Source organism: Camarhynchus parvulus, chromosome 5, assembly GCF_901933205.1.
Source record: "Camarhynchus parvulus chromosome 5, STF_HiC, whole genome shotgun sequence".
Taxonomy (NCBI): domain Eukaryota; kingdom Metazoa; phylum Chordata; class Aves; order Passeriformes; family Thraupidae; genus Camarhynchus; species Camarhynchus parvulus.
The window spans coordinates 2,503,775-2,516,191 of NC_044575.1; the positions used below are offsets into that span (position 1 = coordinate 2,503,775).

A 12,417-nucleotide genomic window follows, 5' to 3' on the forward strand; every position below is an offset into this window, starting at 1 on the left:
AAGGAGGAAGGAACACTGAGCACAACCCAGTTACAAACCCACAAGAGGACAGAGCCAGAGGAGCCCACCTGGGAGGCCATGGCCATTTCTGTTATTTGCTTTAGGTGCATCTAAAATAGGCATTGCCCTCCCAGTGCCTCCTGTATTTCTGTAAGAGCTCTCAGTCTGGTGGACTGCAAAGGAATTTGTTACAGAAAGGAAAGGGATTCTGGTGTCAAGGACTTCAGCATTTGAGGTGAGCTTTTATCAGACACTCTGCTCATCCTGTACACACAGCTTCACTCTGATGCTCACATGGGAAGGACTTTTTACCATGTGTTATGATCTAGTTCCTCTGCACAGAGCAGCACATTCTAACTGGCAAGAACAAAACAGGCAGCGCTTCAGAATTTTATACAGCCCAAAATATATATAGTTACTGCTGATTTCTCCATGGAAAATCTCATATATAACTAAAGCAACATCTGACCATATTTCTGGATTTGATTCAACTTTCATTTTAGCTTTGGAGTTCACCTTTGAAGAAGGTTCAGCTTTTAAGCTCTTGTGTTTTGTCACTTTTAAATTGGGTATAAAAATATTTCTCACAAAAGATCAGAACTGAAGTGCAGAACAAATATGCCATATTTGATTCCTTAATTTTGATGCTTTTGTCTACCAGAGTAATAATGGTGCAGTGAACCCTCAGACTGCAAGGCTTTGGTGGTCATTTTTTTTTGAGAAAGAAACTTAAAAAGTAGTAATGCAAATATGGCAGTGAGTGGTTAATCCAAGTCCTTTCTGGTTCTTTTCCTGTTTTATTTTCATGGCTGGGAGATGCTCAGCACCCTCCTCAACAAATTCCTGACTCACCTTCTCAGCTCAGACCACTGAATCCTCACTGTACAGGAGGATTTTGCACTCTATCCTCAACGAACCTGCATCAGTGAGGTTTTAAAGTCAATAAATTAATGAATTTCACTAGAGGTGGGATAGGGACTTTCCCAAATCTGTCACAGCTGTTGCTATTTTGGACAGCATGAAGAGGGGAAGGAACATCTGTACCTAATTTCGTCCTGCTCTTCACGTTTCTAATTTCTTTGGGGTATTTATGGTTCAAAGGGGTTATGTATCTTTTCCAGAGCAGTGAAACTGTTTTGCAGACATACCCAGATTTCTCAGGTGGAAGGCTCCCTGAAGTTAAAACACGTTCAAACAAAACTCTTGTATTGTTGTCCTCTTTAAAAATAGAAAGCAAAAAAAAAAATCACACTGAGTAAAATATAGTAAAGACAAGTTAAAATATGTCCATTCAAAGAGATGTGTACATTGAATTAAGCATAATTCATGGATTTGAATTTCAGTAAGTAAAAAGAGATCTGACTGTCCACACAAAACTTCCCTGATGTTAAATTCCAATGTGAATTTGTTCTTTAGGAGTCTGTTTTTACTGATAGTGACAAACTTATCCTACTACAGGTTCTTGTATAAGAGCACAGCTATTGCTTGGCATCTCTTCAGGATTTCTGGGGGTTTTATTGATTTTCTTGAATTATCTCAGTAGCATATGTTGGCAAATTTAAATTTGGCCTTTTGATTCATTATTTCCCTTTTAAATCAGGGCAATATTAATATGCTTGTATAGTCCTCAGAATCCCCCCAAAATTATTAGACCTGGCTCCCAGCAAGCAGTCAGTCTTTGCACATTGCCAGCTGGGGGAATGGAGAGGTTGGTGGGTTTGTTCCTAAAACTGCCAACTCCTGCCCTGTGCACTGCACCACCTCCTGCACTTACAGCTCAGAGATCAGTTCTCCTGGGTTTCAGGAGTTCTGCTGGGTTATTAAAATAGACCAATAAACTAGGGAGTTCTAAGATCATTTTTTCTCACGGCAACTTACAGTGAGGTATTGTCAATATTTATGTAGACCCTTAGCTTAACTTAGAGCAAAATTAAATATACTTTAACTTAGATAAAATCTCTCATTTTATAGCTCACAGGAGGAAAAAACCCACAAAAATCTTTAAAAACTCCCAGTGCCTGAAAACCCCAGGAACTGCAGCCTGACAGATGAATGAATGGTGCCTGGTGCTGCAGAATGCACACAGCAGCTTGGGTTTCCTTTTTAAGGAGGCCATTCAGCCCCTGCCCCAGGGAATCCCACCCAGAGCCCTTCCACCACCACCTCCACCTCCTGCCTGGGTTTCCCCAGCCCCTGTGCCCTGCTCTTTCCATTGCAGCTCCCCAGCACCCTCCAAGCATGACTGACATGCCCAGTATTGATTTTACATCTCGCTCATCTCATCTACTTGGGGAGAACGAGTTTAAATTCATCCTAGTCAGGAGCAGCTAATCCCTCACTCCTCCCATGCTGACTGTAAACTGCTCTAAATCCTTTTCCTCGGGATTTAAATTCCTCAGTGTACTTCCCACTGTTCACAGCAGATGCTGTAAAAGTCCTGCACCGGCAGCGAGTTACAATTTGGAAAGTTCACTCTCCTCCCTTCAGCAGAATCCAGATTTAATGTCACCAGACTTCTGGAGCTTCGGTTCAGACAAAGCAGCAGCAGGTTTTGTGTTCAGATTAACTGCTGAGCTTCACACCAAGAACCTGGCCTGGACCTAAACTCACAGAGTAATGCTTCATTAGACCTCTCAAAGCTCAAAGCTTACCATTAAGGTGGGAAAGGTAGTCGATATATGCCAGTACATATTCTGGAATGTCCCCATATTTTTTCAGCCCTAGCTCAAAAATCTTAAAGGCCACAGACTTATCCTGCAAACATTGGAGGGGGAAAAAAAAAAAAAGTTATTAGCTTCAGTGAGCTGTGCAGCCTCCTGGCACTTGTTTAGGATCAGGGTGAGCACCTGTGGTTACCTTACTACAATAATACTCCATTAAAGCTGCAGTAACATAGACATGGTGGCGGGTCCGGGCATCCTCTCTCGCTTTCTTAAATATCGTCCTTCCGGATTTAATGCCTTCTGCTCGCCTTGCAAATTTCATGTACTGGATATAAACCTAAGGTGCACATTAATATTTAAATAGCATCAGTGCTAACAAAGAACACCAGGGTATCATTAAGGTTTTTATTATGTCTGAAGTAATCATGACTCCCAAAATACAGCAGATGAATCCTAATAGAAACAAGGCTGTCTTGTGCCTCTGGGTTGTTTTGCTTTAAATACCGAGGCAAACCTTTTTATAGATTTTTTTTTTAAATAAAAAATGGAATACACCTAAGACTGATCCCATGAAAAGACAGTGGTTAATACAGAGATTTTTCAAGGAAGGGGAGGTAAGGAGATGAATGTCATTGACATTAGCTGGTGCCTTCAGAGAACTCAAGGCTTGTTGTAAAAATGACAACTTTCCAATAAAGACACCCATAAAGCCAAGGAACAGCCAAAAGGCCTGATGAAGCATTTTACTGCACATGACACAACCCAACATACAAATCCTCCTGCCTGCAAGTATTTATACCTGATCAAGGAAATAATGAACGTGCTACCTAATCCAGCAGCCAATTTGTGCTTTGCATTTCTTTGGGATTCAACTCTCCTTCACTCTGAATTAGATCACGAATAGCAGCATTCCTTAGCAGGAGGAACTGGCACATGGTTTCCCATAAAGTGTCAGTGAATGGATACCTCTCCTCTGACACTGACCTGTTGTTTAGTGTTAGGCTTCACACCTTCTTTTGCCCCCTCATGCTTTGTTTTATCTGTTTATAATAAACTAAATAACCTCCTGAGGGCAGGTTACTGCTGACACCATTTGTTCAGCACCACCATGGCTGGCACATGGACAGTGTTCACTGTGTCACTGCAGCAGAGGTACTGTAACACTCTGCTACCTACATGGTGCATTGCAGATTTACTTGCAAACTACATGGCCACAGGATGCTTGTGAAACATTTTATATCTTTTATCTTCGTTACTTGTTGTAAAAGAGACAGAGAAGGAAAGTGCACAAGTCTTAGTGTATTTCAATGGATTAAAGATTGTAATTCTGCCACCTCAGTACTCCATCCCTGTGACCCAAGGAATCCTGTAGGAACTTCCCCACTCTGTGCATGCACTGGGTGCCACTCCATGGGGATGTGGAGGCACTGAGGATGACCTTACCAGTGTGGGGTCGATGTCCTCGATGGCCAGGAGCCGGTTGTAGATGCTGTGCACTTTCTCGTACTTCATCCGGCTCTGGGGGAAGGCAAACACACACACTGCTCACTCACTCCCTTCAGATCACCTCCCAGAAGGCAAAACTCAAGCTGAAGACAAAACCACAATTCTCCTGTTCCCATTTTTCCCTGGCTGAACACTGTGTATGTCAGTCCCTTTACCCAGATGCATATTCTGTCTTGTGCAGACATTTTTTACTTCCCACATTAATTTCACACTAATGGTTACCAACATGCTTTTCAGGAGTCTCTGAAGTCTTTTTGTAATGTAGTAATGCTGCAGCAGAACTGCCATTGGAGGTGTTTGGCATACAAAGACTGTATCCTCTACCTCTGTCTAAAAGCAATGTGCAGATAGGTGGGAACACCATCTCCTTAACTCTCCAACCTACACATCTCCAACAGTCCATTCTGTTCCCTGCCAGCTGCAGCCCTCCAGGCTGTATTGTGCAGCCTTGAAAAACCAGGACATAGCATACAGGAGGCTGCACTGAAAACCAAGAAAGGATTTTTCTTTTAAAGGCAAAGGCTTTTTTCCACCCCTCTGTTGTGCTGAAGTTCTCCCTGGAAAGATTCTTTCATGGGCAAATTATCCCCCACAGAGGACTCCACAGTCCTTATAAAGTGGGAAACAGCCTTTATTCCTGCTGGAATAAACACCACTGGGGCACTGCTCCTTGTGGAGGCTGCACAGTGAGGTGCTGGCCTGGGGAAAGAGATTTCTCCAGAAAGCTGCAGCAAAGGTGGCTCCCATCTTCTGTCACATGCCAAAAAAAACCATCACCTCCCCAAGAATCGGACAGGAAAGGTGCCCTTGATGCTCGCTTTAAAAGTGAAGAAGCTGATGCTCTGGGAAATGGAAATTTTAAAGAATTTCACCCTTATGATAATTTCAGAAATATAGTCAATATTGAAATGGAAAGAGAGTGGATTTTCATAGCTTTTCCTCTCCATTTTGTCAGCTCCCTCTCAGAAACACTGAACGAGAATAAGGCTAGAAGAATCAGTAAATTAATTCTACAGAACTTTGTATACTCAGTATGTTTCCAATAAATGACAGTATAAATGGGAGATGTTATTTGGATTTTAATGTCAGTACATCACTATTTTTGCTCACCTCTTCATAATCTGCATATGCAAAATAAAGAAGCATATTCTTCTTTAATAAAGTGCTGATCGCTCTTTCATAAATATTAGCAGCCTCATCACTGAAAAGTTTAGCATTGTTCATGTCCTGTTGTAAAATAAGTATAATAATATAATTGTTCAGCATCTGTGACAACGAAGGCCAATTTATGGAATATCTTCTGTGTGTGACAAGCCCCAGTGAATTTCCATTCAGTGCTCCAACACAGAGATAATCATCTCCCCAGTACTTAAGGAATCACAAAATCAGGCCCAAAAAATCCCCCAAGCCTAAAGCTGGCCAAGATTGAAACAATTTTTCACAATTCTTGTTTAAAATGCAGACATTTTTATTTCTTAAAATTTTTAGGTTCCCCATTTGAAAATTCTGAACGTGTCACAACTGTTTTTCACACCCCCCCTCCTTGATTCTGAGGAAAAACTGAGAGTACAGCATGGCAGAGCAAGGAAAGAAGAGAAAGCCAGTGGCAAGCTGCTTACCCCTTTCTCAGCCAGCAGCTTGCTGGACTGCTCAAGGTACTGAGCTGCTTCATACCAGATGTCTGGGTGATGGCCCAGCACCAGGAGACACTGCTCATAGGCAAACATCACTGTGGGCAAAACACCAGAGAAACACTCCTTGGAAACGGTGCCACCATTGTACAACCCAAGTATGGAATGCAAAATTCACCAAATAAATCAGACAGCATCAACACTAATTGGCTTTGAATACAATGGTCACTGCTGCAGTTCTTTTATACTGCCAGGAACTTCGTGAACCACAGCCAGCAGCTAAAACCTGCCTTGTCCACAGAGGAACAAGCACAGCTCACTCAAAATCAGCCATCAAATCAGGCTGCAATCTACTGTTCCCTGACCTGCACCAGAGGTTCAGTGGCAAACAACCATAGCACTGTCTCCCAAAATCCATTTCTTACTTTCAGCTTGGCTTTAGCAAAATCTAGATTGTTTTTTTATAAAAAACCACCCACACAATTCAAGAAACTCCATCAACATCTACTCCAGCACGATCCCTGAACGCCAAATCACGCCGTGGCTTCTGCAGGAGCTGAGAAATACAATTCTCTACGCCCTAGAGACATCTAATTACCTCTTTTTGTTATCAGAGTTTGATCTTCTGTTCGTAGAGGGTTGCTCTTTTCCCACTGGATGTACTTTTTCCACATGTCCACCTGCTGAGCCTCCTGGGGGGTGTTTTGTGGGGGCACGGAGGGAGCGTTGCGGTCCAGGCCCTTCATCACCGTCTCATATTCCTGAAACAGAAGCAAGGCTTTGAATTTAAACACATTGAACACTTCCTTCAGGTTATGCTTCCTAAAACAAATGGAAATATTTTAGCACGCCAGCCTTACTAGTCTGTGCACACTTTTGTTTGATGTAAGAACCAAGTTTAATGCTGGTTTGTGGAGTTAAATGGGAGAAAGAAAAGTCAACAGAAGGTTGTACCTTTGCCACACGTCGTGCATTCATGTAATCTCTACTCCTGTCCTCGATCATCTTCTTGGCTAAGTGAATATTGATGCCCTGGAGAAGGGTGGAAAAAAAGGAATTGGCAATGTGCAATTTCCCTTTGGACATACTGAATCTTATTTTATGCAGGAAAGAGCTTGAAAGGGGATGCAAAAGTGAGCAAAGACAAAGTTATTTTAAGATACCAATCTCAAAATATTTATTTCACCTAATAAATATATGGGCAAGAACTTATATCAGAGGATGACCTCACTACTAAAATTCAAGTGACCTGAAGCAACTCAGCTTATGTTTAATCACTTTCAAACATACAATGAGCTTCACATGAACTGTTGTGGGTGAAAGTGGGAAAATTTGTGATATACAATTTTGCTCTTAAATGATGGTCAGTGACAGCTGACCACATATGAGCAATTTGATTTTCTGGTACAAGGAGTACCAGGGATTGACCTCCAGGCTCAGAGCTCTGCCTTCTCCTCTGTTCCTGAAGGAACTGACAGCTCTTAAAAGAGGTTCCATGCAACACATGGAACACGGTTCCATGCAAAGGCTCCTGCCTTTGTCAGCTGGGGCTGGGATGTGTCAGCACTGCCTGACAGCCTCCAGGACTGCACACACATGCAGAGGGCTCTGCTGTGCTGCTCTGCAAGAGCAGCAGGGGCTGGGGGCAGCCAGGCCCTGGGCACAGGCTCCTGGCAAGAACAAAACCTTGAAGAGCTGCTCTTGGGCAGGAAAAGCAGCCACCCCTTGGCTATGCCTGTGTCTGGTGTGCTGGTGTGGTTGGCAGGACTGGGCAGAAGATGTGCACAGCTTTCAGTCCAAGTGCAAAGAGGCCCCTGAGCTGGGAAGCAAAGGGAGCTTTGCCTTCACTGCAGAAGCCAAGGCACTGTCTGGGATGGCACACTGGGCCATGTGGCACACAAAGCCCACAGTGCCCCAGCTAAGCCAGGACCAGGCTGAGGGTACAGCAGGACTCTCCCAGGATGCACTCCCAGCTCAGCAGCCGTGCAGGTTTGTCACCGAGCCACGTCTCCCTAAAAGCTCTGCCACTTTTGACCATTTAGTTAATTAAAGACTGGTGACTGACAGGCTGGTATTGTTACCTGGTGGCTACAGCTGAGCTGAAGGAAAGCTCAAATTACAGCAAATGGCCATTACGTTTCCATACTGAGACCTGCATGAAGCCTCTGTGCTGTTGGGCTGCTGACATGGGCAATCCCTCCCCCTCAAAGAGCCCTTCTGGTGAGGAGCATTTATCTCCCTGTGCCAGGACACCCGTGAGCAGCAGCCCTGCCCCTGAGGTCAGAGGAGCCACACCAGGACAGGCAGATCCCTGTGCCCCAGCAGAGCACTGGCCCTCAGCTCCCAGCAGCTCAAACAGCCTGAGGGGCTGCTGGAGCTCCAGGGGTCAGCCAGAGCTGGGACCCGGACAGCTCTGAGGCTCTGGCAGCCTCCCCACGTACAAAGAGAGCAGGAGGAACCAGCAGTGACAGCCTTTGCTGGCTGTGTGGGAGGGAAAGGGATGCTTTATGGGGAAGCTGTGCTGGGGATTTTCCTACACTGGAGAAGGTGTATCCTGGGCATCCTCCCTGTGGACAGCAACGGTGTCCCCAAACACCTACGGGGCAATGAGCTGCCATGGTACCCGCTGGTGGCTGGAGATGCCTGGAGCTCTCCCACCCAGAGGTTCTCCCAGCAGCTAAGCACCACGGCCTTATTAACAAGAGAGGGCACCAAGCTCACAACTTGCATAATCAGCAACAAGGAAAGAGGAACTGGCCCTTCTTTGCTGCTCAGGGCACAGGGAGCCACAGCAACCACGCCTGTGCACAGCCAGCAGGACCAGTGCTCTATGAGCATCCCTGCTGGGCAGTGCTGAGCACCAGGGCATCCACATCAGCTCTGCACTCACACTGCTGCTGGCTGGGGCTGCTTGGTCACCAGATGTGTTTAAAAACACACTCTAAAGGTGAGGCTACAAACTGGCCTGAAAGGGCAGAGAGCTGAGCTGAAGGCAGTGTGGGAGCAGACTCACTTGAAGGGATGCTGGAACAGCCTCAGGTGGAGGATGGTGAGGAGCATTTTTAGGTACTGAGAGCATGTAACTTAATGCCGTGGAGGAAGTCCAAACCATCCCAGCTGAATGCCATTTGACTCTGAGTGAAAGGAGGGGAGTGCCTCCTTGGGGACACAAGTCCTCACTGCCAGCTAAGCTGCTCCAGTGATGTCTCACTCACCCATTTACCAGCAATGCCACTGGGCCAGCTGGGAAATGGGACAGTCAAATGAACCTCATGGAGGGTCTTTGAAAGAAATTTAAAAATCACTCAGGAGTGATTTTTTTGCCACAGGAGTTGGTACATACTGCACACAAAACCGTGTTTTTACTGCTGGTCATCTCTTTTATACATATGTGTTTAGTGGATATGGCTTGGGCACCATATTTGATTACAGGATAATTACTTCTTTCTGAATGTCACAAAGAATCAATTATTGGTTACCTCTTCATATTTGTTATAATCTCTCCAGAGCTGCTCTATGTTTATCATGGGGTTGACACAACCACGCTGGTAAACCCTACGGACAGCTGTGATCCTCTGGTTTTCTGCATAAGATCCTACTGCTTCTCTAAACGGTGGGGAGAGAGAGCAACGTCAGCTATGACAGGTCACAACTGGCAGGAACATCAGCATTGCATCAACTGAGCTTCAAAAAAAGTGAATTTTCAGGTACTTACACGCCTTTCAAAAAATTGATGTAATCCACCCAGATCTAGGTGAGAAAAAATATTACATATGGTGAAACCAACGGTTAGCTGTACTTGTCATAAAGTTAGCAATAAAATGTGTTTTGATCAAGAAAACATACCTGGTATGACATGATTTCCATGCCAATCTTATCCAGAGCAAAATCATATGCCTGAGCCATTTTTTCTCTGAGGAAAAGAACCACAAAGACCATAAAGCAAGTGTTTAGTATTTTAAAAATTCTTTATTTAAGAGTATTCTTTTGTGCAGCAAGTTCTAACCAAACATCAAGGAATGAGAAATATTCAACAGGTGAGAGCAAAAACTGGTATTCAGATAGCTTTAAATTCCTTATTCAGATTCTGTTGGGGTTTTGGTTGTTTGTTTTATTCAAGAATTATAAATTCATTGGTGGCAATCCAGCATTTTAACAGTTCCTAGCCCACCCCAAGTCAGTGGAAATCCACAAATATGATATGAAGCTGAGAAGAAACCAACTGCTCTCCACATCTTCTCAGCTGACAGAAGCACCCATGGTTTCTTATTTTTTCCCCTCAGAATTCCCCAAACCTTTTTGTAATTCTCCAGGAGCCCCAGAAGGCTGGGACAATTAGGAGTAGCTCCCTTGTGTGGAAACTGCCCGGAATACTTCACACTATTTATTTTCCCCAAATTCCAAGTATTTTCCCTCAATTTTAAAATGTTTACAGAATTTCCTTGGTTAAGTTTCAGCGAAAGCTCTTTTTTCCTCTCCCCAACTTTTCTCCTAGCTTTCTTTACTCAAACACACTTCAGTACCTTGACCACATTTAAAGGAGAAACAGAGGAAAGGCAAACTGAATCTTCTAAAACCATTTCAAAACAGTAATGCAAAAATAAATTAAAACCCCTCGCTTATTTTCTTTGTTAATGCATTACTCATTTTGCCAATTATAGTGCAAAGAAATTATGGTGGGCTGGGGAAGAAACAGTTTATAGATGCTGGAAGTCACTGGTATTTTTTGAAACTCAACCCACAAGAATATAAACAAGCAAAATGTAATAACTGAAAAGGGATGAAGATTAACATACCCCGAAATTCTGACACCCTGAATTTTATGACTTTTTTTATGTGCTCCAAAACTTCCTCCAATTCCTGAACTCTTTACTGCTACTGGTCTCAGCTGGAACCAGTGCTAATTTTGTGGAGACTAAACAGGACATGGAGGGCAAGGACAAAGAAGAAGAAATGTGTTTCAGGTGTTTCAGGTTTTTGGCTTAAGCACCAATCCCATCTGCAGGGAACTGGCATTGATATACCAGCTCTTCCACTGCTCTTTTCCCATCCTGTTAGAGGAATCCAGACTAAGGAACCAATTTTACCCAGCAAGCTCAATTAAAGAGACTTGAATGTTTTCTAAATGCAGATTATATATTAACCCCCCCCACCAACAGAAAATCCCCAGACAGATTTGTCACCCAAGTTCTTCCCCATCCCCTGGTCAAAAATCAAGAAGAGATCCACCATAAAACTAGAATAATTCAGAGCAACTCTGGGAACTTACTTGTAACTAGGTAGCTTCCCCTTGGTTTCTCGTACATAGGAAAGGTAACATTTCCATAAATCAATGTGTAAAACCTTCATAAGGCAGCGCTGAAATAACTGTGCAATACAGCAAGAAGACGTGATCAGGATTCCAGACACAGAAATTAGGTTTCTACTTTTAAAGCCATACAAAATGAATTTAAATAACCCTTCTAATTACGATTGAGATTTACAAGGAAGAATAAGATAAACTACTCATTCTTTTGTTTAAAGCATCTCCATGCTATGCAAGGGAACTGGAGAGAATTAAGCAGAGAAATCCCCCTGCACAGTCACTGATTAGAGCTTGGCAGCAACAAGTCAACTTTAGTGCTACTTTTTATCTGTGTTTCACATCCAATGACAGCTACAGAGTTTTTTCAATCTGATTTAGCCCAATCACAAGGTACTTGCTCTTGCTATAGAGATATATTACATATATTAATATGACTCACCTTTTCCACCTTGTCATAATTTTTTGCTTTAATCTACAGGGAAGCAGGAAAAAAAAACAAATCACTTAAGAAACTATTTTAGAATAGTAGGAATATATTCTTCATACAGTACTATAGCATTCCAGTTTGTACTTTGTCTGCCTAAACTAATTACACCAAAACACCCCATAATGTTGCAAAAATATAATTAAACATACAGAAGTCATGTACTTTGCTGCAAAAGTAGCAGATTTTTTTATTTTCATTTTTAATTCTTCAATTCCAAAATGTAGGTACCCGTAGGCAAATGTGCTTTCTGGTTTGAACACCCAGACTTGGCCTTTTATTTCAAGGAACCTGATGCATTCAGCGCAGATATAGATGTAGAGCTCCTAGACCAAGATTTAGTAAAGGGTAAAATACTTATTTACAAAACCACTAGGCTAATAAATGTATTATACTTGAATATTCATTTCTCAAAGTGCGCTTTGCTCCAATCTGCTGATGCTGAATAAGGGAATAACACCCATGGAGAACCCGTTTTTCCCAGCCCCGGTGCTCCCTGGGAGGAGGGAACAAAGCACACTCACATGCCAGCAGCACTTTCACTCACTCATTCACACACCACAAGGGCAGGGGGTGAAATTCAGACCCCAGCTCACAGGCTGCCTTTCAAGCAGGACAAAGGAAAGCACGAGACTGATGAGGAGGGCACAGTGCATCCTGCATGGATTTGTTAGCTCCAGCTATGGTAGCAGGCTAGGCAATCTCTACAGACACACCCTGATGACACAAGGAAAATCAACAACACCCTTAAAAGAGGCCTTGAAATAAAAAAAAAATAAGGATTTCTTATGCTGTGTTGCATTTTTGTAAAGGATCAAACTCCCCTTT

The 12,417-nt window shown here is 43.2% G+C and overlaps 1 protein-coding gene across 1 annotated transcript in view; it reads right to left on the minus strand.

The window, feature by feature from the left end:
* CSTF3 (cleavage stimulation factor subunit 3) overlaps nucleotides 1-12,417 on the minus strand; it is a 44,408-nt gene that overhangs the window by 4,119 nt on the left and 27,872 nt on the right. The window contains exons 4-16 of the mRNA XM_030948651.1: nucleotides 11,545-11,577; nucleotides 11,070-11,167; nucleotides 9,647-9,713; nucleotides 9,516-9,550; nucleotides 9,280-9,406; nucleotides 6,755-6,832; nucleotides 6,399-6,561; nucleotides 5,789-5,898; nucleotides 5,280-5,396; nucleotides 4,107-4,181; nucleotides 2,857-3,000; nucleotides 2,652-2,754; nucleotides 1,149-1,218 (exon numbers count right to left, since the gene is read on the minus strand). Of these exons, the coding sequence (XP_030804511.1) occupies nucleotides 1,149-1,218; nucleotides 2,652-2,754; nucleotides 2,857-3,000; nucleotides 4,107-4,181; nucleotides 5,280-5,396; nucleotides 5,789-5,898; nucleotides 6,399-6,561; nucleotides 6,755-6,832; nucleotides 9,280-9,406; nucleotides 9,516-9,550; nucleotides 9,647-9,713; nucleotides 11,070-11,167; nucleotides 11,545-11,577 (1,220 nt within the window). The remainder of the gene's footprint in view (nucleotides 1-1,148; nucleotides 1,219-2,651; nucleotides 2,755-2,856; nucleotides 3,001-4,106; nucleotides 4,182-5,279; nucleotides 5,397-5,788; nucleotides 5,899-6,398; nucleotides 6,562-6,754; nucleotides 6,833-9,279; nucleotides 9,407-9,515; nucleotides 9,551-9,646; nucleotides 9,714-11,069; nucleotides 11,168-11,544; nucleotides 11,578-12,417) is intronic.